We start from the raw sequence: 27,051 nt of genomic DNA, 5'->3' as shown, positions 1-27,051 counted from the left end.
TGTGTGTCTGTCTGTGCCCAAGCATCACCCACTTACTAGGGACGCTTGTAGGACTCAGCATATAGTTGAACTCATAGCTGTGATCTAGGGCAGTGAAATAATACTGAGCAAAACATTCTGTGGAACAAAGTCTGGAGGAAATTAGGTACAGGCTTCCAGAGTCTTCTCTGAGTAGAGGCATGCAAGATGTGTATTACTCCCCCAGCAAAGAAAGTAGAACACTGGGTGCATGTTGTCAACCAGGGAAACTTGCTGGAGACTTAGTGCCTGGAGTTCTTAGAGTGAATGGATGGCGTACACTTTGTGCTGAGCATGTACCAAGATTTCATACTCATAGTAGGTAAGCAGGTATTTCTAGAATCAGTTAGGTGCAACAAATCGTTCTCTTTTTTTTTTTTTTAACAGTGTCTAGACTATTTGTCTACAAGAGACAAAAACACACTTCATCTCCACGTACAATGGCCCAATATTGTTTTATCCCATGCGTATAACTGCTCCTATCACTGACAGACTAGAGCAGCAAATTAATGGGAAAGCAAATCGTTCTTACTGGTAAAGAACCCTACCTGAAGTCTGAGTGGAAGGCATCAGCCAAAGGCTAAGTTGGCAGGCAATCCTTCATAATGACAGATTTACCATATCTCTTTTTGGCAATGTATGGTTTGTATATATATGTGATATTTTGCATATAGAGTGTGCTCATTAACTGTTAGGTTTTATGTTTTTGAGACAGCATCCTACTGCATAGCCCAGGCTGAGTTTAGACTATGTATCTGGAGTGGCCTGGAGTTTACAAAGATCAGTTTCCCCAGTACTAGGGATACAGGTAGCCACACATGAGACCTATTTTGAGGACTGTTCATTGAGTGCTAACACTAATAGTACTTATAATTATGGTGTGCTTGCCTTGTGAGATAGATTAGTTTTTTAGAAAGCATTATACTTTGTGAGGTTCCCGACAGGGTTTTATAGCTGGCAGGGAAATGCTCCAGGTGAGAGAAGAATGAAACTCATTCAGCCTCACTTAGGTAAATTGCGCTAAGCCAAACTTGGAGAGTTTGAGACCATTTGGTTCATTTTAGCCATATTTAAGCACAGCATGATTTTGGAAACAGTTTTCTGATAACAGCTCAGTCCCATGAGTATAACAGAGCTTAAGACATGCTTACATTGAAATTCTTCGTCTCTCACGCAGATAGGTACTGTTCACTCAGGTAGTGCCCACGACTTAGGATCTGGGAAGAATGATGGAGGTGAACATAAGACCTGTGGGAGTCAGGATTGGCCTGGCCCTAAGATAGCATAGACGTCACTTAGGCTGTTGTAAAGCACACATGACCTCACTCAGATGAGGATGGGCTTTCTGGCCTGGTAGCAGGAAAGGCTTAGAGGGAAAGGGTCTAGGACAATTAAAAACAATCCTGGGAGGTGTGGGCAGTGTCTCAGCAGACAGTCAACTGCACCTTTGCCAGCATCCAGGAGGGCAGGCGAACCTTTCGTAGAAGAAATAAGCCTGCATGTCCTCCTGGTGTCTGCAGGGCTTATCCTTGTGCACGAGATCTCTTGACCTTTACAGTACCTTAAAAATAGAGAGATGGTGGTGGTGATGATGACGATTATGTAAGGTCTTCTGTAGCTCAGGCTGGCCTCAGAGCCAAATTCCTCCTGTCTCACTCTTTCAAATGTGAAGATTACAGGCATGGGCCATCATGATTGGTTTAGCATTTTACATTTTTAAAGCCAAACCCCCATTATTCTAACCCAATATTAAGATAAGTTACGTCAGTCCTAATGTTAGTGACTACACGATAGCACCCTGCTCTTGTCTTTTGAATTCAGACAAGTCAGAGGCACAGTAAGACTAAGACACAGGAGCAATCATAATGATTGTGGTCTAATGGACTCTGAGGTAGGTTGGCCAGTGTCTTGACTTGTATTTGGTAGAGGAGGAGACTGGAGAAAAGCAAAGCGTGGCCATTTCTAAATAATTTCATTTCATTGTCAGAACAAGTGTCTGAACCCATATGTCTTTCACACATCTGCAGGGGTGTGATGCCAGATGCGGAGTTCTGTTTAGCCTTGTGTGATTTCTTAATGAATGTTCCAAAGCTAATTTGGCTTTCTGTGTAAATGTACATTTAAAAAAAGATCTGTGTTTCTTTTAACTTGTAAGTAAAAACAAGTTATAATTTAAAGAACATTACACCACTAATATAATATGATACAATACAATCTTATGTTTAGTAAATTGTGCTATATGGTACTCGGTTTGAAATTACTTACAAACTGTTTTCACTCTCCTTAATCCTCATTTGCGTCTTACGCCTATAGTGAATGATTTCATTAATTAGAATTATATTTGCTATTATTCTGATCTTATAGAAGAGGGAATTGAACCTTTCTTATCAGAGGCTCTTATGCTAGTCTAGGATCGAGTATTAAATTTTAGACTATTTACAAGATGAAGATATTATGCTCTTGAGACTTGAAAATTTTGTTTTTGAAATTAGTGTGTATTAGTTATATAAATTAACTCAGTGTGTACTAAATAACCAGCAAGAACTGGTTTAGACAGAGAAAACTCCCTAATGGTAAACTGAGCTGCTGTTTGTACTCAGCTATCCCTGAGTATTTTTATTCTCTGGTGTTGGGCGGCAGTCTTATTTATAAGCCTGCATAAGATTATGTCCCTTATGCTGCTCCTCAAAATACTTGGAATTCTTAAAAGTGAATCTGAGGAGATTGCTATAGTTTGTACCAGAAGGAACTGTGATAACATTGATTATGTCTTGGTCCTAAGGTCTTCCCATTATGAATCGAATGCAGAAGCCATGAAAGACCAGTTGGAGGCCAGGCGTGGCAGTACCCGCCTTTAACCCTAATCCCAGCAAGTGGGAGGCTGAGCTGGTGCATCTTGGAGTTCCAGGAAAAGAGCCTGTCTTAAAGAACAGTTTGAGAAATCTTTCTAAAAGAATATCCACACACGTGACAGAGAGGAAGAGTAGTAGTGATGTTCACTTACACAGAGGCTTCAACAAGTCAGGAAGCTGGGCTGTGTAATCAGTACAGCGCCACAGCCCCTCTAGGGAGATCGGAACTACTCGTAGCCGTGTGGGACGCCCTGGTGGTCCTCATGACACGACTCTGGGAATGCCACTGTCGCCACTGTCGCCAGCACTGTGATGAGCAGGTGGCCGCTGTGCTGAGCCGGCGGGCCCATCGCTCAGTGTAGTCTTAGGAAGGTGGGTTTATTATCTGTTAAAACACGCTCATCCTCAGCTCAACACGCAGTCGCCAGCAGTGTGACCTGTGGTTAGACAAGCAGCCCTGAAAGGAACGGTATCTCATGTTGTTGTTGTAGTGTTAACAGTCACTGGAGATGAAACCCAGGTGGAACCGCTTTTGGATTTTTTTTTCATCTTTCTCTTTTTCTTCCTCTTGGTTTTACCAGCTCCTGGTTTACTGTTTATTTCAGAGTAGTTTATGAAAAAAATAGAAACAGCTAAAGTAATAAAAAGCAGAAATCTACACTTCTGATTTTAATTTAAAAAGGAATTTAATGAGAAAGAATATTGGGTAACAGTTGGCAGTGGCATAGCTAGAAAGCCCAACTTGGAAATGGCAGCCAGTACTAAAGACTTTACAGTATGGAGTCCTTGAAATTGTGCGAAATGTCTTTGTAATGTAGTATCTTATAAATATTTGGGTTTTTTGTTTAATACACTATTCATTGGGTAGGTACACATAAATGTAAATATGATCAAATATAATATTTTATTTTATTTTCACTAACTTTTTGGTTTGCTCGCTGTGTATTTTTAATTGTGGTATATTAATTTTCTTACCATAATTATAATTTCTCCTTAAATTTTTGTTTGTTCATTGTGTTGTAGGTTCATACAGGTTCATGACTGTTATCTTTTTAATAAGTATTTTGTGTTTTTAGATAAGTAAGGAAGTATATTCCTTTCTGTCCTTGTGATAAAGTACTGGCCAACATCAAGTCAAGGTAGAAAGGAATTGTTTTGAAACCTTCAGGTTCTGGGCCATCTTGAGAGAAGATGAGCACTCAGGCAGGTACTGAAGCAGAAGCCATGGCCGAATGCTGCCTGCCGGCCGCAGCACAGTTCACACTTAGCGTCTTTGCACAGCCTTAGGCCACCGGAAGCCGAATGGTGCTTCCCATTCGGACAACCTGACGTGGGCAGTCCCTCAGTTGAATTTCTGGCTCAGGTGACTCTAGACTTTGTCAGGAGGGCCCCGCTGCCATGTTTTTTGTAGTTGTGGAGAGAGATTGGCCTTAATTGCTGGAAGCAGTGTTCTTTCAATCGTTATACAATTCCCCCTTTATCCCCATTAAAGTTTTCTTCCAGCTCTGCCAGGCCCTCATGGTGCTCCGTCACAAGCAGACCACTCTGACCCGTAGCTGCCTACCTCAGCTGTAGAGTGGGTGTGATGCCTACCATAGTGTTTCTGTGAAAGCCTCCTGAAAATGCTTACCTGTGAGAAAGTACTTAAAAACAAGATCCACTTTCTGTGATGTTTGGTCTGCAGGTATTTCTCTACATGACATGCGTGACTGCTGCCTGTGGAGGCCAGAACAGGGCTGGATCTCCTGTGAGCCACTGTGTGGGCACTGGGAATTGAACCCAGGTCCTGTGGAAGAGAAGCCAGTGTCCTAACTGCTGAGCCATCTCTAGCCCATAAAGTACTTTTTAAAAGGGAGTTTTGCTTTTTTTTTTCTTCTTCCTTTTGTCTTTAAAAAGCATCATCTTCGAATATACTGGCTTGTAAGTGGAATGTGCTTTGGGCCGTGACAGAGAGGGTCATCAGGACTTGAAGTGGTGAGGGATGGGTTGTTTGTCTTCCAGACTGAGGGCGGGGCGGGTGTCTGTGTAGTGCATGGGAGAGCTTTGAGTCCCTGTCTGTATCTGAGTCAGGCCCACTGCTTTTGTTTCTTCATTATTCTTCAGTATCTTTCTTTTGAAAATAAATAAAATTGAGTCAACTGAAAAAGGGCAAAAGGCTTTTGAGGAACTTAGTTTTTGTAGAGCCAACACTGGGAGGTTAAAGTTATCAATAAATTGTAAAATTATTACTATAGTTAGAACACTATCGTGAGGATATAAACTATTGTCATATTTACAGAAATAAAGTGTGTATCCCTCCACCTTTTTAAAGAGTGGGCTCTGGAGTGCAGGCTTCAGTGAATTTGTGGTGATCCTGCTTTTGGCTCCTGAGTGCAGGGGTTGAAGGAGTGTATCAGCATGCTTGGCTTCTTGGGTTTTAGAAGACTTACCTTTATTCCTGTTCTCAATTCTTATTTTTGTTGTCCATTTGCATAACAATCATGTACTTTATGCGCCTTATGATCTCATCCTTTGATTTACAAATAGAGGATAGAAAGAGAAAAGATAGAATTTTAGATGGGAAATCAAATTTTAATGTATATGATTTGTTTTGCGGTTAGTTGGGTTGAGCAGTGTATGATTTTGAAGATGATCAATTAATGGAGTACCCTAAAGAGCGTGTTGGGTTCCTCAGTGGGCTCATGAGAGCCACTGGAGGCTTGGATGGCTAAAGAAAGTAGGCTACATACTGAAAAATAGAAAACATGTATGCAGATATCTCTGTGTGTGTGTGTATTTGTGTGTGTGTGCGCGCGCGTGCGTGTGTGTGTGCGCATGCGTGCACATATGGTGTGTAACATAGGGCTTGAATACAGTTTTCTCTGTGGTCTTTTGGCATGTTTGTCATTGAGCCCTTTCCGACCACTCTGGCTAAAGCAAACTTTTCTTTCCACCCTACACTCATTTCCTGATAGCATTACTACCACTATCCCAAATGTATTCTCACTTGTTTCTTTGTCTGCTCTCCCACAAGATTATAGTCCATGGCACAAGGGCTGCGTTTGTTCATACGTTAGTGCTTAGTACAGTCCTGATTTGTAACCTTTAGTGAGTATTGATTAAGTGAATGAGAGAATATTCAAATTAAGATAACCATAAGCAGGCGTGTAATTCTAGCTCTTGGGGGGCAGAGGCAGGCAGGTCTGTGTTCAAAGCCACCCTGGTCTACAACAGTGAGTTCCAGTACAGCCAGGACTACATGATGAGGCAGTGTTAAAAAAAAAATAGAAGATAACCATAATTTTTTATGTAGTTTGTAATATGGCTGTCAGCAGTTGGATACTGTAAAGATTCCTTCTTACAAAACTCCATTAAAAAGTATTTTCCCTTTCTTCCAGAGTTTATATTCCGAACGCCAATCAAGTTAAGCAAGTCAGGAGAACTTGGTGAGGAATATGGACGCCTGAGAAAGGTACGTACATGTTAGCTTGTCATTTACGTTAGTACAGTTAATTGAGATATTGCCATTCAAGAATGCTTACTTTTAATTTTTTGGGCCTTTAAAAATTTACAACCGTCTTTCTTCATCCTATTTTCTAACAGTCTGGGTAGATTTGAAGCTACACTAGAAGTAATCATAGCTAAGAACCTTGAGTGGTCTTTTCACGGGTGAAAGTGTAGCTTTAGGGGCTATCACACGCTCTCAGGAGAGCTGTTCCACACTCATCACAGCCCTTGATAACAATTGCTTGTGTGACTTTTCTTCCAAACACTTTTAGTTACTTGTAGCTGCTGTTATTTTTTGCCTTTTACTTTATTACATACTCCAGGAGCATGTTATGGAGGCCATAGGACATTTTGAATAATATCTTAATTATAAAATATTTAGTACTGAGAAAGATTTTAATTGTGTTATCATTTTTTTTTCAATATTGGAGATGGAACCTTGGGCACGGTGGACATACTCTGCCAGTGAGGTCCAGCTCCACTCCATAACTGTTACTTTAATTTCAAACCAGTTGTCTGAGACTGGCCTGTAGAAGTTTGATGTCAAACAGGCATGCTTGGTCCCACTCCTGCACCACCACTGCTCTCTTGGGCTTACGAGCGCTTAGGTGATAATTCGGCATGTGGGCATCACTTTACAAGGTAACATCCACTTAGTCAGCATCAGACTGGTCTAGATAGAGGCATGGAGATAAATGCCTGGAAGAAGCAGCCAGGGTGGGGCTGGGGGGTTGGGATGAAGGCTTTATTTGGGCTGACAGTGTGGAGGGATGGCCACTCCTGGTGGGAAGGGCATGGCCTCAGGTGGCCCTCTGGTAACCAGACCTGTGGAGACAGAAGGGAGACGGGTAGTGAGGCTGGGTAGACATCAGCAGCTCCCTTCTTCCATCTAGGTACGCGTGCGCAGGATCTTCCGTGTAAAAGAGATGACATGTTTTTATTATTCAGGTGGTTGTGGAGCACCTGGTGTGAGTCTGGGGACACTCATCAGAACCTTAAATGCTAATGTCACAGACCCCTGCTGTTGCTAGAGAGCCTGGGAAATGCAGTGTTTTAGCAGGTGCACTAATTTCCTGTGTAAAATCCAGATTTCCTTAGCAAGGAAGAGAGCATGGTTACTGGCTGAGAGCTTGCAGTATCTGCCTCATAAAATGGAAAAAAGACCAATTAGAATACTTTTTTGGGGTAAGCAATGTTAAATTAAACCACAGTTAAACTTTTGCTAAAAGTCTGGTAGAAAGGGTATAGTCAATTCAAACGTGTCCAAGGAAGTCATTAGAGTTTGCATATTGTCGTTGTTTTGTTTTTGAAATACAAGCCTTACTATTTAGTTCAGGTTGGTCTTGAACTCAGTCCTTCAGCCTCCCAAGAAGGTGAAATTATAGATATGTGGCACTAGGGTTGTGGCTTTGGGTCACGGATCTAGGTTTATTTCAAGGGCAGTGAAATAGATAATGAGCTGTCAGTTTTGATATCAAGAAAGGATTGCAGAAGTTCGGTTACTAGCATAGGAGTAAAGTTGAAGAGCTAGGACGAGGTGGCTAAATGTGAGAGAGGCTTCGAGAAAAGTGACTTCAGAACCCAATTTGAAGCTTGCTCTCTCTCTTTCCTCTCCTCTCCCTACTCTGCCCTCCCCTCTCCTTCCGTCCCTTCCCTCACTCCCTCTCCTCCTCTTTCTGTGTATGTGTGTTACATAAAAAATTATGTATTTGTGTGTGAGTGTGTGCATGTGAATGTGGGTGTCAGTGTGTGGGTGTGTGCATGTGAATGTGGGTGTCTGTGTGTGGGTGTGTGCGTGTGAATGTGGGTGTCTGTGTGTGGGTGTGTGCGTGTGAATGTGGGTGTCTGTGTGTGGGTGTGTGCGTGCGAATGTGGGTGTCTGTGTGTGGGTGTGTGCATGTGAATGTGGGTGTCTGTGTGTGGGTGTGTGCATGTGAATGTGGGTGTCTGTGTGTGGGTGTGTGCGTGTGAATGTGGCTGCTTGCAGAGACCAGACTTCCGAGGCATCCCAGCTCCTGGAACAAAATTACAGGCAGCTGAGAGCCTTTTGACTTGCATGGGTTCTGGGGACTGAGCTTGGGTCTGTATTACTGAAACGTGAAAATTTCACCTTATCTACTTGGCTGTATACATTGAACCATGACTTAGATTTCTACTAGTCTTTCCCTTATTTGTTTTCTGTCTGCTTACTTGTGCTAGAAAACACTTGCAGCAACCTAGAGGTTTAACATGTTCTCTCACATCACAGAAGAAGCAGGTTGTTGACCTATTTTAAAATGATTTTCCTATAGTATTTATAAGTACGACTGCTCACCAAATGTGTATTCAGTTGTTGGTTATCTAATCCTAAAGCCTCTTCTTCGTGAACAATGATTTATGTAACGGTGTCCTTGGTTCATTATAGGACTGGATGCACTGTAAGATTTCCTGGTGTTCTGATGTCTGTCTGTCTGCTATTTTCCCCATGTCTGACATGTGCTAGTGTTCTTCTTTCTAGACAGGAATAGGTGCAGGGCCTTATGTGTTTAAGAACAGGCAAATGCATGGTAGATGCCTAAACTTGAAGAGTGCAGATGAGGCTGTGGTCTCCTTTTGGAAGTAATGTACTAGGGTTGGGGATTTAGCTCAGTAGTAGAGCGCTTGCCTAGCAAGCACAAGGCCCTGGGTTCGGTCCCCAGCCCCGGAAAAAAAAAAAAAAAAAGGAAGTAATGTACTTTTTAGAGAAAATAACACATATAAATTCAGAGTGTCATCAAATTTAGAGTAACAAGTTATTAAGGGTATTTGTGAAATGTGGTATTTTGCCTTGATACTTTCATATTTATGAGATAGGGTCAATAGTCATAAAGCTACTATAATTGTTTTTATAGGCTTAGAGAATAATTTAAATGAAATCTCTTCAAGGTTACTTGCAAAGCAAATAAAGAAGTCATCTAGCTGTAACTATTAAGCCCCCAATACAAACAAAACACTTTGTTAAACTGTCTGACTAATTATGCTTTTAATAAGTTAGGATAGCTTTATTTTTTTCTATTCGTGAAAGGCAGCAGAGTTGTATAAGTCTTTGAGTTGTAAAAAAACATTAAAAATGTTTTAAAAATTATTTTTACGTGTATGGATATGTGTGTTTACCAATTGCATGTCAGTGCCACAGGAGGCCAGAAGAGGCTGTCAGGTCACCCGGGGACTGAAGTAACAGGGGTGCTGGCTATCATATGGGTGCTGGGAGCGGAACCTGGGCCCTCTGAAAGAGCAGCTAGTGCTCCTGACTGCTGAACCGTCTCTTGGGCATAGTGAAAACATTTCAAAAAATCAGGTTATGAGAAAGGACTAAAGAAGACAGGAAATCAGCAGTATTATGACACCTAGTAATCATGTTTAAATGTTGTGTACACAGCGGGACGCAATTGTGCTTGTCTCTTGTCCCAGGATTTGAGTGACAGAGAGATCACACGTTGGAGGCCAGTTCATGCTACACACTGAAAAAATGCTGACCAAGGCTGAGTAGTAAAACCCAAACCCAAGCCATGTCCACCATAGATAGCACAGATACAGCAGATAGATGTTCTTACAGAGGACCCGGGTTCCATTCCCAGCCCCCATTCGGCAGCTCACAACCTTTTGTCACTTCTTTCCAGGCGATGCAGTGCCCCTTCTGGCCTCTGTAGGCACCACACACAGGTGGCACACACACACACACACACACACACACACACACACACAGAGGCAAAACACGCACACATGAAAATAAAGGTTTTAAAAAATTATGTTGACTTTTTTTTTGCCATTTTGAAGGTCACAAGTGATCTACCACTGAACCGTATTTCCCTTTCAGTATTTTCAGTATAGAATTTCAGAAAATGTTAGTGCCAATGTTGTCCCGAATGTCAAGACCAAGAGTCAGAAATAACTTTTAACAATGAATTTGAAAATATTCTACAAAGAAATTTATTTTTATCTCTTATTACTTTTTTAAAGATTTATTTTTATTTATGTGTATTTATGTACATTTGTGTATGTGTGTGTGTGTGTGTGTGTGTGTGTGCGCGCGCACACATATCTGCCATATCTGTATGTGGGTGCCCATAGAAGCCAGAAGTGGGAGTTGGATCCTTAGAGCTGGCATTATGTGCAGTTATGAGCCACCGGATGCGGGAACTGAACCAGGGACAGGGGCAGGGCTGGGGGATGTTTTAGAACAGGGTTTCTCCGTGTAGTCCCAGTTAACCTGGAACTCACTTTGTAAACCAGGCTGGCCTCAAACTCAGAGGTCCGCCTGCCTCTGCTTCCCTGCTTCCCAAGTGCTGGCACTAAAGGTATATACTACCATTGCCCAGTTTATGGCCCCTCTCCAGCCTTGTCTACAGAGAGAGTTACAGGACAGCCAAGGGTACACACAGAGAAACCGTGTCGCAAAAAACCAACCAACCAACCAACCAAACAGACAAAAAACCCAAAACAAAACTATTTTTAAAATGAATTCAAAATTTTCACTTTTTTTTTAAAAAAAAAAACAAAAAAACCAGGGTCTCTCAGTTTATCTGTGGTTGCCCTGGAACTTAATATGTAGACCTGTCAGACCTCAGACTCATGGAGTTCTGCCTGCCTCTGGGTTAAAAGTGTGCACTGCCATGCCTGGCTCACTTACTCTTTTTATAAAAATCTACTTGTTTATCTTAGGTTTTTTAAAACTGCAGATATTTATCAAATGATATATATTATACAATTAGTAGTAATTAAACCGAGAGGCAATATTACAGAGCCAGTTGCCCAACTTGAAATCCTACTTGGCAACTTACTAATGTATGAATTTAGGCAAACTACATAATCTTTGTATGTCTTGGTTTCCTGGTCATTAAAATGGATACCATACTCCCTAGCTTGCCCTTATTGTGAAATACTGTTGGCACCTGTAAATTCATATATGACTATCAATTATTTTTACTAGTATTAAAAGAATGAGCACATAGTGACCCTCTTGGTTGCTGTAGTGGTTTTTGTTTCGGTAAGAAATAGAAGACTGGAAAGTTGTAGTTGTAAGTGGAGAGCGAGCGCTGTGTGGCCCCGGTAGCTGGAGAGCGAGCGCTGTGTGGCCTGGGTGAACATATTCTCCCTCAGGACTATGACGCTGAGAATCTATCCCTGTTTCTTATCTTCTGGATGTTACATTAGATGTTATATCTGTTCAAATGGTTTTCGCCAGGTTTCAAATTTTTGTTTTTTGTTTTGTTTTTTTATTTTTTTTCTGGGGAGCATGGTTTCTCTGTGTAGTTCTGGCTGTCCTGGAACTCACTCTGTAGACCAGGCTGGCCTTGAACTGGGAGATTCTTCTGCTTCTGCCTCCCAAGTGCTGAGATTAAAGGTGAGCACCATCACCACCCAGTTACCTGTTAGAATGCTGATTAGGACTGCATTAATCTGTGGATCAGTTTGGGGAGAGCTGGCATGTTCATAATATTGACCATCAATTTCTGTTGACTTCTCAATTTCTCCAAGTAGTCTTCTCAGCTTACATCTTAGATGGGGCTTGGGGTTTGGGGTTGGGGGAAGGAGAAAAGAGAGGGAAGGAGGGGCTGGGAAGAAGGCAAAGCTGACCCTCCTTATAAGGGCATCAGTGCCATCACGAGCTCCACTCATGATCTCCTGTTACTCTAGAGGCTAAAGCCTCAAATACAAATCTGGGGATGAGAAGGCTCAAACATATAGTCCCTAGCAAGAGTCAGCTGCTGTCACTGAAGTCATTTAATGGTCAAAGATAGTATTGAACAGCTGTAGTGGAGCAGACTCAACTATTCATGAATAAGTACGAGTGAATGCTATAAAGCATTATATATATATAATATATATATATTATATATATTATATATTATATATTATATAAAGCATGCCTTAAAAGTCAGTGTAAAGCTGGGCAGTGTGGCGCACGTCATCAGACCCAGCACTCAAGAGGCAGAGGCAGGCAGATCTCTGTGAATTTGAAGCCAGCCTGGTCTACACAGTGAGTTCCAGGACAGCCAGATATACATAGGAGACTCTGTCTCAAAACAAAACAAACAAAAAGTTAGTGTAAAAACTAAAACTGCAGGGGTTGCAGATTTAGCTCAGTGGTAGAGCACTTGCCTAGCAACCACAAGGCCCTGGGTTCGGTCCCCAGCTCCAAAAAAAAAAAAAAAAAAAAACTAAAACTGCATGAAGGAAACAGTAAAAAGTCTTGATCTTGGGATTGGCAGAGGTTTTCTAGAGAGGTCAACAATGATGTTTCAGACTTTTTAATAGAAGAAAAGATACCGACATGTAGTAACAAACTCAGGTGTATGGATAAAATCATCAGAGAGGATGCAGCTGAGAATATACCTCCAAAGATTGTCTGTAGGCAAGCCATGGGGATTTTCTTAACTAGTGATCGATGGGGAAGGGTTCAGCCTGGGCTGCGGTCCTGGGCTCTGTAAGGAATCAGGCTGAGCAAGCCATGATGGGCAAGCCAGTAAGCAGCATCCGTCCATGGCTTCTGCACCAGCTCCTGCCTCCAGGTTCCTGACCTGCTTGAGTTCTTGCTCTCACAACTTTTCATGACGAGCTGTTATATGGAACTGTGAGTGAAACGAACCCTTTCCCCTCCACAAGTTGCTTTTCCTCATGCTGCTTCATCACATCAATAGTAACCCTAAGACAACCAATATATTGATTTTTGTCAAGATGTAAAAACAAATAAAACCCACAAACTTTGCTCTTTAAATCTGTCATTAAAGACATAAAAAGGCAAAGCAAAGATTTGGAGAAAATATTCTCAAAATGTGTATCTGACAATGAACTTGTATCCAGAATATATATAAAAAATGTACTTGCTAATAAGGTAATAAATAAATAAATAAAATTATAAAAGAGCAAAAGGTTTGAACAGACATTTCACAGACAAACATAGCCTATTAAGGACATATAGGCAGTGTAATTAGCCATCAGAGAAATGCTAATTAAATCCACAGAGACAACACCTTACATCCTCTCCCATGGCTGGAAAGACAACAGCTTCCAGATGTTAGAAAGAGTATGAACATAGAATTCTAATCTCTCAGAGCCCTGCCTCCAAATACCATTAACATGCAAATATGAGGGTTACATTTTGAACACATAGACTTTTGATGAACATATTTAAGCAATAACACAGAAACATATATGTAGATACATGTATGTATGTATTTTATTCTGACAGTCCTCATCGCCAAAGAATATAAGCAGCTCTTACTAGAAGGGCAGATATGTGAGTAGCCATGCCAAGTAGAGGACGTGCAAGTAACGGGCTTAGGAAGGCTGCTCTGCAGGCCCGGCTCTCAGTCTTAATGCAGTGCCAACCCACTGGATGGCAAAAATAGAGCACTGAATGGTGGAGAATCTGGGAGCCAGTGCCGTCCTCCTGCTGGGAGGGGCTGCAGGTGGGAGTATAGTCTGTAAAATGAACTGAGAAGCTGGCAGCATGCCCACATCGTGTGACTCACAGGTTCTTCGAGACGATTCTGTGGTATGCATATCCCTAGGTAAATAGTCAAGAATACCAGCTTATCTTTAAATAGCCACAGGCTAGAACGTCTCCAGGTATCCATGGATAGTCGATGTTCAGATTGTTTTCAGATCAAGCCATAGAATACAAAGGGCAGAAGAGAGGGTGCACACGGGTAGGTCTGGTGACCTGGAACGGTGAGTGAAGGATGGCAGTCCAACCCAGAGTGCTCCACACTGGTAAAAGTCACAGCTAGGCTGGATACAGTGCGCATGCCTACACTCTAGCATCTGAGAGTTCAAGGCCAGCTCAGGCTCTAAAGGGAGACGCCCCCTGAGCCCCAAGAAGATGCAGTGATTTTGTTATTTTCAAGTGTTAGAAACCAAGACTGTGGTTACTTTTGAGTAAGAAATTGGTCCAGGGCACAGAGGTTGGCGTTCTCATAGCCCACTTCTTAAGTACAACTGGTTTACTAGAGTGCTTCCTCGAACTCACGGAACCTCTTGTGCTCGCCTCTTAACACCAGATTTACAGCCACACATACAAATGAAGATCTGAGCAGGTTAAGTCCTGTGGGGACAGCCTGTAGCTTTGCTCTCCAGGCACACCCTGCCCTGGGCTCCATGTGCTACCCAAAGCCCTTAGATCCTCTCCTGCAGCCTCCAGTGTGAGCGACTCGTGGGCAGGTGCGGAGATGTAATGGGCACAGAGGCCGAGTTCCTTCGCTCCATGCCCGGCACACAGTTAGCACGTGTAATTACTTTGATGCTAAAGCCTGATCTCTTTTACACGTTTCCTCTGTATCCTGTGAACAATAAGATGCCCATCTGTGTGTCGTCCATGGTTAATCTAAACAAGAGCCTCAGATGGACTGAGCACTGACTTCAGTTTCTTTCCTATCTGTGGATTTGCTCCTCTTCCTGTACGGTCTCGTTTGAATTGGGCGGAGCTGGGAGTCCTTTTACTACATTGTAAGTGGTATTTTCTGCTGATAGATAACGACTTGAAGTAAGTTCAGTGTCTTAGAGACTAGTTCAGGCTTACAGGAGTCAGACCTATAGAAATTGGAAGAGTAAAACTGGGCTTCATTGTTTTGTTTTTGTTGCTATGGGTTACTACTACTACTACTACTACTATTATTATTATTATTATTATTATTATTATTATTATTATTATTATATTTAAACCTAGAGACAACAGCCTGCCAAAAGTATGATTTTTAACTTGTGCTGGCACAAGGCTGTAATACCAGCACTTGGGAAGCCAAGGGAGGAGCACCCTGAGCTCAAGGCTAGCCTGTGCTACGTAGTGAGACCTTTGTTATAACCAGAGGTTAGTGAGATGAGTCAGTTTGTTAAGGCACCTGCTGCCAAGCCTGACCATCTGAGAACCACCCCTGGCACCCATACAGGAGAAGGAAAGAACAAACTCCTGCAAGTTGTCCTCAAGCACACATGCACCATGGCTTGCTGGCTTGCACCCAATCATCTGTGCAAATGTACACACAAATAAATTCACTAACTAACTAATTAAAAACAGACACCTTCCCCTGAAATATTCTTGCTTCTATAATGTTATTTCTTTTAAAACTTAAGTCTTTGTGAATTTTACATCATGTACTCCAATCCCACTCATCTCCCCATCCCTCCATACCTGCCCTCTGCCCTTGCAACCTCCCAACAAAAGAAAACAACAACAACAACCACCCTCACTGTGGAAGCTGCAGCTTACCATAGTGTGTCACGTTGTACACCTTTTTGCCCAGACAACTTTACTTGCCAGTGTTCATTGCAATGAGTCATTAGTATGATTCAAGGACTCTGGCTTCTGTTCCACTGTCAAGACTGGATCCTCACCCGGCCTCCTCTCAGATGTCCCAATGTTGGTCTGTGTGGTGGAGATCCTGTAGCTTTTGTTCTGCAGGACTGGCCCTGTCACACACCCTAGCAGCTCAGAGATGTGGTGAGCCGGCTCAGAGCCCTGGATCTAGGCCTGGGGGGTAGCTGAGTTGGTCAGCTTGTCAGCTCTCCTTTGTCCGAGCCTCCAGGGCCAGCTCTCCTGTGTGCCACAGAGGTGGGGTCAGCTCAGCTCACCCCTTGGACATCAACATGGCCTGAGGCAGCAGCTTCCACATCACCTTTGGTGGCAACATGGGCCACAGACATTGACAGACCACTGCTGAAGCAGGGCCTCCGACAAGACCCTCAGCAACAGCACAGGCTAACGTCAGGCTGTTCCTCAATGCTGTGGCATCTCCAGTTCCACCTTTCTTCATGGTACACAAGTCACTCCGTCTCCCCATCACATACTTGGTCATCATAGTGGCAGCCACCCGCCTTTGCTGTCTTCTGTCTGCTCCGGGCATAGGACTCTTAGCTTTCTCTTTTTACAAGAAATGAAAACTACAAATAGCTTATCAGTATTGGCGGTGTATATTATCTCGTTTAAATTTATTAAAATTTTGAGCAGTAAAAAAATGAAATGAAACTAGGAACTGCTTGATACTGTAAGAGCACAGAGGATCCTCTGTCAACAGTTTGGAATGCTTATAATCGTGATTTCTCCAGAGTAGGATACAGAGGCCCCTATTTTGAGCTACATAAGTAATTAATCACTTGACTATAATCATCCAGGTTTTTACTAAAAGTCCTCTGCTAGTTGTGTAATGAAACCCCTCCTTTCCGAAGTGAGATGCTTATGTCTATGCCTCAGATTTCTTTGTTGGCCACAGGATTTGAACATGAAGTGCAGGGTGCAGGATGCTGGGCTGGGAGAAGTCAGTGTGGTTGCTAATAGACCGGGCCAGCCCTCACAGGCTTTGTGGCTGCTTCTGCTCCTGGCCCAATACAATATATGTAACTTCAGTGGTAAGAATTTTTAGGTTTAAATTTTATTTTTTTCCTATGTGAATAAATCTAGCTATATAGCTAGCTTTTATGGTTTTGTGTTGCTTAAGAATACAGAGCAATTCAATCCTATTCTGTGAAGTAAATGTTTGCCTAGAACAGTGGTTCTCAACCTGTGGGTCCCTACATATTTTGGGGGTTGAATGACTTTCACAGGGTCACACATCAGATATCCTGCATATCAGATAATTTACAATTCATAACAGCAACAAAATTACAGTTATAAAGTAGCAATGGAATAACTTTATGGTTGGGGGTCACCACAATATGAGGAACTGTATTAAAGGGTCACGCAACATTGAGAAAGTTGAGAGCCACTGAGCTCGGGCAGATTTACTTATCCGTCAGGGCGGCTGTGTCTAGTCGGAGAGTCACCCTGGAGGCTGCCACTTGATCTGGCCGTAGAGTAAAGATATTTTTAAGTCTAAAGTTTCCTAAAACTCCGCACTCTCCGTGTGGTTTATATTTTTCAGCTGAGAGGAGAGAAGTTACAAGAAGAAAAAACTTGTGAAGATCAGGTGCACAAGATACTGCAGGAGGATTCGGAAGTGGGGAAGAGGAAAGCTGATGAACAGAAAAGGAGAGAGGAGCCAGCGGTGCTGAGAACTGGTCTGGAGCAGGTCAGTGGGTCACTCTGGGCGGGCGTCTGCTTCAGAGAGCCCTGCGCAGCCGGCCACGGAGACGCGTGAGAACAGTGGGATGCTGTGCTGTGTGCGATGGAACTTGTATGTGTACCGTGAGGTTGACATATGTGCTGGGTTTTGATGTTAAACTGTATACTACACCTTAGCATCCTCCATTGGATTTTTAAAAAGCATGTATTTTACTTTATCCTCTCCAGTCCCTTAAGCAGAGCAATGCTTGGGTGTAAGCATGTCCCCCATAGTAGATGAACAGTCTAAACTTAACTAATTAGGCGTGTGATTGGTCACATCATGCTTGAACATTATTCATCACTTACATTTTATTGTGTCTTCGAATGTGTGCGAGCACGTGTATACGCTGACACACACGTGGCAGTCAAAAGCCAAACTGTGAGAGTTGACTTTGTCTTTCCCTCTGTGGGTCCTGGGGACTGAACTCAGATGGTCAGGTACCTCACTCACCGACTCATCTCACTGGACCAAGAAAAGACTTTCTAAAAATGTAACTATATTCAAATGGAAAATAACAGTTTAATACTAATCAAAATTTGGACATCTAATGCTTGCTATATATATTTTGAGTCGTGTATTTTAAGCATTTTTATGTAGCTTTGTTAACATTTCAAGTTATTTTTCAATGGGTTAAAATTAATGAAACCTTAACATTTATGAAGCTAGGCAGCATAAGAGAGCAGGAGGAGGGGCTGGAGACACGGCTGCTTTGCAGAAGACCTGGGTTTGACTCCCAGTACCACAGGGGCTTTACAGCCTCCAGTTCCAGGGGATCTGATGCCCTTTTCTGACCTCCCTGGGGACTAGGCACACATGTGGTGAACATGCGGGCCAAATATTCATACAATAAAAATAAATAACACATATATGTTTACAGCATATAAATATATTTTTATGTTCTAAACATATATATTTATAGATAGATAGATAGATAGATAGATAGATAGATAGATAGATAGATAGAAGAAGAAGAAAGGTTAAAAAAAAGAAACAAAAAACCAAACCAAACCAAAAATCTCTGCAGGACCAGCATTGCAGCTAACTACAGCAGGCCAGGATTCTTCCTGTCCATCCTTTTGACTTAGTTTATATAAAAGACATGCTTCCTGTGCTGCAAAACCAGAAAATTTTAAAGCTGTCTCGGGTCAGTGTATTTGCCATATGCAAGTAACATATGAGTCTGGTTATAGTATTAGTCATCATTATCAAAAGTAGCCATTTGGAAACAGCATGGTGGCACACATCTGTAATATCAGCACTTGGGAGGCTGAGCTAACTAGACTCTGTGGTGAGTTCTAGGCCTGCTTGGGCTGTGTATATAGTAAGTCTCTTCCTCCAAAAAATAAAAATAGGCTGGAGAGATGGCTCAGTGGTTAAGAGCATTGACTGCTCTTCCAGAGGTCCTGAGTTCAATTCCTAGCAACCACAAAGTCACTCACAACCATCTGTAATGGGATCCAATGCCCTCTTCTGGTGTGTCCCAAGACAGCTACAGTGTACTCATATACATAAAATAAATAAATCTTATAAAAATAAAACAAAGGCACTTGAATTTTATAAATTTTCAGTCCTATAAAAGATCCCATTTAACAAGCACAAAATGCTGTGTGCTCTCCGTGCTATGCACCCCGGAACCTTTAAAGGCAAAAAGCCGCTCCTAGGAGGGATACACATTAGCTTAGGTGGCAGCAGCACATAGGATGGTTGGACTGCAGCCCCAGCTCTGGGCTGTATGGTCTTTGAGAGAGCTTTGCCTCTCCCCAGCTGTAATGTGCTCAGGCAAACTGTCTAGACGCCTCCAGGGGTTGATTGTGGGAGAAGCCATTCCCTCCAGGAACTGTATTAGAAATTACTGCTTCCATGCCAAGGCCGGCAGTCATTGTGATTGTTTTGTCTGGCACTGCTAACTTTGAAATAGAAAGCAGTTGCATCAGTGCAGTTTACCTGCTGAGGGAGTTAGAATGTGCAGATTCTCAGACTCGCTTTCTGGCAGGAGCCAAGCTCACAGCATTGTCGATGCAGAGCATAGTGAGTCAAATCTAACCTGTCTGGGTTTTTGTGACCCTGCCCTTTTCTACCCTCCCTATTTCCTTTTACGGTTTTGAGGACTTTTAAATGACTGATAATTTTTAGACAGGCTAGGTATGGTGGCATACACCTTTAATGCCAGCACTAAGGAGGCAGAGGCAGGTGGATCTCTGTGAGTTGGAGGACTGCCTGGTCTACAGAGTGGGTTCCTGGACAGCCAGGGCTACACAGAGAAATCCTGCCTTAAAAAGAAACAAAAAATAGTTTTTAGACTGATAAAGACTTGTGCTCTCAACTAGAAGAGATTGAAGTCAGAAGACTGCAACTTCACAGTCTCATTGGACCTCAGAGTGAATTCAAGGCTAGTTTGGGCAATACAGTGGGACTCAAGAAAAGAAAAGGTCAGGAGAGTGGAGGAGAGGAGCCGTTGACTAGCGTGTGCAAAGACCCAGTACTAGGGAAAAGCAAGTGTTCAGTCTTGAGCAAATGATTTCATTATATTAAAATTGGGTCCTGAAATGGTCTCAGTGGACAGAAAGCCATTGCATTAAGGTTGTGTCATGAGACTGTCATTACACTTTCCTGCCACCAAACCTCAGCGGCTCTCCACTTGCTTGAGAACTTGATGAGAACTCTTCCCTGAGGACCCAGGTCCCTCCTTGCACATGATTCTAGCTAGTCTTTCTGTCCTCGAGGATGCTCCATAGCTCTTGGGCAGAAGCATCTGCTGCCAACATAGGCCCTCTGCTTTTTTACAACAGACATTTTTCAGCAGCTTGCTGGTGGGAAGCTTGCTGTCTGTCTGTCTGTCTGTCTGTCTGTCTGTCTCCGTGTCAGTTTAAAAGCTGTCACCTTCAGACTATCAGAGACTCCTCACTTCTCCCATTCTCCTCTCCTGGGTCCCCCTCAATAGTCTGTGACTTTTATGGAGCTTTTATGTCTGACCCAATTATAAACCTCCCGTAATGTCTTCTTGCCCATCACAAGTGTTTGATGCATGCTCATGAAATTATTAAACTCAGAAAGAATTCTAGAAAGAGAGATTATGGTATGTTATTTTTTATAATAGAAATAAAATGGTCATAATGTTTAATTTGTTGTTTTATTATGATACCATTACACCAAAAATGATGTGAATTGTTGGAAAACAGAATTGTATAGCCAACAGTTATATTAAGGATTGTAAATCGGAGGTGAATGTTTGATTATCCTGTGACCTAGAAATAACCACTACAGACATTTTGGTGATTATCCTGATCAGATCTATTTTTTAAGTGCAGTGTACACAAACACACACACACACACACACACACACACACAGAGAGAGAGAGAGAGAGAGAGAGAGAGAGAGAGAGAGAGAGAGAGACAGAGATTTGACAGAGACAGAGACAGACAGACTGACTCATTACACACTTGTGCTACATGTCCCTTTCATCCAGAGTGTTGCCTTGCATACATAATGCTTTATAATGCTTCCATTTTTACTTAATTATAAATTGTCTTTACTTGTAAATAAAAAGTTTGTATCTTTTTTTATTTCTTCCCAGTGCAATTTCTTTGACTGTTTTAATTTCCTGTAGATACCCTATTGTCTTTTTTTTTTTTTTAAATGTGTTTATTTATTTATTTAATGCCACAGATGTTTCAGATAAATGTGGTCCAAGTATTGAACTCAGGACCTCGGTGAAGGCAATTGTGCTTTCCAGGGATGTTTTATCCTCCTGCCTCTGTTTTCAGCATTGCCCAACCGTTTGTCTCCACTGTGAGAAGATGCTTTGGAGGATGTTTTAAGCGATTGCCCAGGCTGTCCTGGTGTAGGGAGCTCCTTCCTGTGTTGCAGGAATGCCCTGCCCTCTAGCAGCCCTAGCCCTGGTAGGATCGTGTTTTGTCAAGTGCCACTGTAAGCATTTCATTTACCCATGCTCTGTACCACTCTAGGGACACATAGTACCTTAGGTTTATTTATATCCAAGGTGAAAGGTGAGAGGTCAAATGTCTCACCTAAAGTTCCTAGGCGTTAGGCATGGAAGCCTGGAGAAGAGGGTAGATATTTACTTGCAACAGTGCAGCTTAGTTTCCATCAGGTCAGAGGAATTTGGTGCATAGTATAAGCTTTTCCTTAAATCCGTCTGTTAGCTTATTCAGGGCTTTGTCAGCGTGCGGGATCTGTGCAATAGCACAGTCTGCACAGAGAAGTGCAGTCACACCAGTGACACTGATAGACGTGCGGTCTGAATGGTCTCTTATTTACTTGCTACCAAACTAGTTATGAAAAGAGACCAAAATGCATACTGATTGCCATTATTTACCTTGTGTTGAGTCTGCTGTCTCTCTCCCAAAGTTGGAAGAAAATACCATATGCAGTTTGATAATGGGTTAATTCGATTTTGGATATTTTCATGTAAAGACACATTTACAATTAGCATTTTTAGAAAAAAATTGGAACCAAACTGGAACTCAGAACAGTGACTTGGTCAGACTTTAAAACTGTACTAGGATAGCTCAATGGACAGTTCTGTCTCCCTTGTCTCCTTGCCAGTGTCCTGCACGTCTCTCGGATTCAGAGAATGAAGAACCTTCTCGGGGCCAGATGATGCAGACCCATCGCTCAGCCTTTGTTTCCAAGAACAGCTCCTACTCCTTAGCTTTCCTGGCAGGGTAAGACTGATGGCTCAGTCTGAGCTCTTTCATTTGTGGTGACGAAGGATTTTTGGATGAGTAGAAGGGGTGAAAAGAGGTGGGAAGTGAATTTTCAAATGTGGAGTACTGAGAAGGGGCTCACCTGAGTGTGGTGGAAGTGTGCGTGTGTGCATGTGTGTCTGCGAGTCTGTGTGTCTGTGTGTCTGTCTGTGTGTCTGCGTGTGTACCATCCACTTTGTTCTTTGAGACAGGCCCCTGATTGGCCTGAAGTATGTCAGGTGAGCCTGAGACCCACGAGTTTCCACCTTCTAGCCTTGCAAGTGGCTTCTGAGGTCAAACTCACTCTTTTCAGCCCTTTTCCTGAATTTTTACAGGGAAGTCCAGTTGCCCATTTCTGGCATCTGGGTAGGGTTTTGCTAATTTCTGAGCTGCACAGTGTGGCCCTTTCTCCTACAGGGAAAGATGAAGCCTCTTCAGTTGGACAGTGTACGTAGCTTTTCCTCTGGACTTTGAACTCTTTGGGGGGTGGGGGTGGGGCTGGGTTTCTTTTCCTTGCCTAGACCTAACATAGATCTCAGGAAGTTTTTAAACCTGATCAAGGAATTTCTGGATCCTTCAGACTTTGCAGGTCCTGGAGAGGAAAAGAGAGTGGGGTTGGATGGTTGCTTGACTCTGGAGGAATAAGGGAGGGAGGGAAGGTGAGAAAGGGGGAGGGGAGGGAGGGGAAGAGAATGGAGGGAAGGGAGCGGGGTAGCGGAGGGGAGGAAGAATCATTGGTTTATTCAGCAGACACTGTGGACGTGGCTCCTCCAGGCTGTGCTCCATTTATAATAGGGATGTAGAGCCCAGTCTCGACCTCATGTTGTCTTGTTTGACTTATCCTTCCTGCCAGTGCTCATTCCCTTGTTCTCGCCCACACTGTGGAGCAGCCGTCTCTCTCGCTGCCTCTAGACACATATGGACTCTGGAGATGTCACCGGTCTCTGTGTGTAGCCACGGCAGACCACCAAGTCTAGCACCTTTGTCGGGGTCTGCGCTGGAAGGTCCCTGATGTAACAGCTGCTCTGGGAACCTTGTATGTGTTCTTCCGGAACAGTTTGGTGTCCTTCGTTGAAGATTTCTAAGTGTAAAAGTCACCAGATCTCTAGTCTTCTTTGGAATAACTTCTCTAGAACCCTTCCCTGGATGTTTCCTCTGGTAGAATTTGTCCTAGACCAGTGTTTCTCAACTTGTGAGTTGTGATCCCTTTGGGGTTTCACAGGGGTCACATATCAGATATCCTGCATATCAGATATTTATATTACAACTCCTAACCATAGCAAAATTACAGTTATGACGTAGTAATGAAATAATTTTATGGTTGGGGATCACCACAACATTCGGAACTGTGTCAAAGGGTCACAGCATTAGGAAGGATGAGATCCACTATGCTAGACAGTTAGCTTGGTCAGTAGAATTAGGACCTGGTTCTGGGTGAGCCTGTGATGAAGATAGGCTCTGTGTGCGAGCCGGAAGTCAGATGTCCTTCAAATCAGATGCTCCACAAATTCAGAATAATTGTCACTTCCTGATTTCATGTGTGGATTGTGTATACCCGATCGTAGTTATATCTTAATGGTTATAAAGCAGGAAGAAAACAAAATAATTTTTTCAAATAAAGCCAGAAATCACAATAAGTATATACTAAAATTAATGCTTATGACATCTGTGATTAATATTACTATGTGAACAACTTAGAAAAGTAAATTAATATTCCTGTACCAAAGAAACATTGCTCCAGTTGGGGTTCATGATTAGGGGGTGAGTTCCTTATGACTGATTCCAGCTCTGCCTTTGTACTGGTAAAATTCATTCTTCTGAAAGAGGGAGGGCCTGCAGCTTAATATGCCATTACATAAAAGCCTTAAAAATTATTCTGTCTTGAACAGAATTGCACAAGCACAGAGGAGTGTGCTTGTAGAACATCTCCGCCATATCTTCTTTTCTGTCTCCTAGCCTATCCTTGCCATGGTGGGCCAACTAATATGCAAACACTGGCTTTAGACCTTGTCTGTTAGCTCGCACTAAGGTTAATATAATACAACTTGGTTCTCAGGGCTCATGTTAACAAATATTCGAGTCAGGTGAAGTTCAATTGTTAGGTTAGTTATTGAGACAGTTAATTGGATCATATATGCTCATGACCACCCCACAAAGAAGCATCATTGGACTCTGTCTCCCATAGCTGTCATGTCTAAATCAGAGTCTCCAGTAAAACCCAGGTAGCTACATGAAGGTCTGGGGAGCCACTGTGGGCGACAGGGACATTCATGGACATGGAGTAATGAGATAGCCAAATGCTAAATTCTTCAAGTGCTGTGGGGTGGTCACTTATCCCATTGTTAGAGAGGTGTATGCAGACACACCTGTGAGGCCTACAAGGTAGATGAAAGAGTGGCTGTACAGAGGGTGACCTCAGGAGACTCTCCAAAATGAAGCACCTACTTCACTGTGGGAGATTTTTATCAGGAGCATTAAAGAACATACTTGAGAAACATTATCTTAGTGTTCTGTTGTTGTGAAGAGACACCATGACCAAGGCAATTCTTATAAAATGAAGCATTTAATTGGGGCCTTGTTTACAGCTTCAGAGGCTTAGTCCATTGTCCTCATGGTGAGGAGCATGATGGCATGATGGCATGCAAGCGGACATGGTGCTGGAGCAGAGCTACATCTAATTCATAGGCAGAGACAGAGAGAGACAGAGACAGAGACACAGAGACAGACAGAGACAGAGAGACAGAAACTGGACTAGTGGTGGTTTTTGAAACCTCAAAGCTCACCCCCCACTTCTCCCAACAAGGCCATACCTCCTAATCCTTTAAAAATAATGCCACTTCCTGATGACTAAGCCCCACCATAAATGTGATTTAAGAGATTGTTTGGAAAGCACGGGAAACTTGAAGTGATTGAAATGACAACTTACTGTGGAGGACCCAGAAGAGGAGCTTTCCTTATGTAACCTTGATGGCCAGGACAATGTACACATGACTGTCCTATTAATGGTCACAGCTGTAAAGTGTCAGGGATGGCTTCAGTGGATTTGGTAATGGTAGAGACAGTCTTAGAGGTAATGGATTTGTCATTTTCGGTGACCAGCCTTCAGCTTTTGGAGCCATGGAGGGATACACCCTACCTCCTGTCTGTGGTGGGAGAGGCTGGTCCTTTGCCAAACCTGAGACCAAGGTGGATATGGCACTTTAGCAGTAGCAGCAGCTGTGGCACTAGTAGGACATTTTCCTTTTGTTTCGGGTTTTGTTTCTTGGCTCTGTCCCCCAGGCTATCCTCACTCTCTCAGTCCTCCCTTCCCAACCTCCCCCAGTTCTAGGATCGCAGGCTAGGTAAGAAGGTGTTGGTTACTAGCCAAAAGGGGAGTTGGAGAAGTGCTGGGGAAGGCACAGGTTACAAGAGTTTGTGCTCAGCCCAGCACAGTGGTGGCAAGGCCTAGCTGCTCTGGAAAGGGCTGGCTTTAGAAGTGTTCGTATGGACAGGAAGCTCAAGGACTGCCATGACTGTAGAGCTTTAAAGTCATTGACTGTTTCCCCTCCATGCTGTTGACTGTTAATTACTTAAACATAATTTTTATTTAAATGATGCCTTAATTAGGGGTGTGGCTTGGTGGAAGAGTACTCCCCTAGCAAGAGGCGGTAGGATTGCTCTCCAGCACTGCCAAAACAAATCCAAACCAAAATAAATGGCCAAAACCAAAACCAGTATAATTAATGGGGTTATCTTTTCAGGAATGATCTTCGGCACAGTGGGGACCTTCAGTGGAAAATTTGGTTACAGGAATGCTGAGCGAGTCTCCTTTAGAGCGTGCCTTCTCTGTAACTCAGAAACTGTAATGTTCACTTCAAACAATTTACAGATTATAATGCTGATGTATAGTTGTGGACAGTGGAAAAATTAACTAGATGATAGTTGTACAATCATCGAACTACATTTAAAAATAGTTGAAATGATAACATTTGTGTTGTTTATATTTTACTATACAAAGATACTAGCATTGTTTATACTTTGGGGAGATTTCAAATATAGTTTTTCTACTAAGTAACAAAAAATGAACAGGCTTTCTCTGAAAATTTGTTTCTTAAAGAGACTTGCCAGGTAGCAATCTTAGACTTTTTTATAATTATATTTTCATCTAACGATGCTGCCCTTTGTCCTTCTTACCTGCTTTGTAAGCTTGTATTTCTTACACACAAACACTGTGCTTCTGCAATAGGCGAATGGTGCCTGCTGAGGGGCGGCCATTGAGGAAGCACATGGATAGATTCTGCCTGTGGATATTGTAAACAGATCGACTAATTTTCATAAAAGAAACAAAGTAAGAGGGTTCTGTGGTCATCTGATGAGATTGTGATTCTTCGAGATGACTAGAATAGTAAATTAAAGATCATTTATAGATATATATTAATTAAAAAAATTAATTTAAACCTAAGTAGGCTAATTAACAAAATTAAAATAAAAATTAAATACATGAAAAGTTTAATTAACTCATTCATTCATTCTAAAACCATATTTTACTTTACTCCTCATCTCCGTTTCTTCACTGAATTTAAACTGAAACTGATTCTAGAGGTTCATATGGGGAAACTGATGGTTGATGCGTTTTTCCTCTTGGTAAGAGCTCCACCTTGAGCTGTATTTTCCTTGCTATCTGGGCTGTGAGGAGGTTGGGCTTTGAACAGAGTTCAGATTGGTTACCTTGGCTTACCAACATGACATAATTTAAAAAATAATTGTTGCTATATGCTCTTATACTTAATGTCATCTCTAGTCTTCATTAAGAGTTTTATTTATTTATCTTTTACATCTATTATGTATGTGCATTTGTGTGTGTGTGTGTGTGTGTGTGTGTGTGTGTGTGTGTGTGCGCGCGCGTGCGAGCTTCGGTGGAGGTTAGAGGGCAACTTGAAGGAGTCGGTTTT

The 27,051-nt window shown here is 42.5% G+C and overlaps 1 protein-coding gene and 1 non-coding gene across 2 annotated transcripts in view; one reads left to right on the top strand and one right to left on the bottom strand.

The window, feature by feature from the left end:
* Rnf169 (ring finger protein 169) overlaps positions 1-27,051 on the top strand; it is a 58,733-nt gene that overhangs the window by 24,754 nt on the left and 6,928 nt on the right. The window contains 3 exon segments of the mRNA XM_032893031.1: positions 6,229-6,321; positions 17,231-17,377; positions 21,981-22,099. Of these exon segments, the coding sequence (XP_032748922.1) occupies positions 6,229-6,321; positions 17,231-17,377; positions 21,981-22,099 (359 nt within the window).
* LOC116894978 lies at positions 403-535 on the bottom strand. Its single transcript, XR_004387169.1, has one exon. It is a non-coding gene; the product is annotated as a small nucleolar RNA SNORA20 (small nucleolar RNA).

Source organism: Rattus rattus, chromosome 2 (genome assembly GCF_011064425.1).
Source record: "Rattus rattus isolate New Zealand chromosome 2, Rrattus_CSIRO_v1, whole genome shotgun sequence".
NCBI classification, from domain to species: Eukaryota; Metazoa; Chordata; class Mammalia; order Rodentia; family Muridae; genus Rattus; species Rattus rattus.
This window is presented reverse-complemented; position numbering and strand designations above follow the sequence as displayed.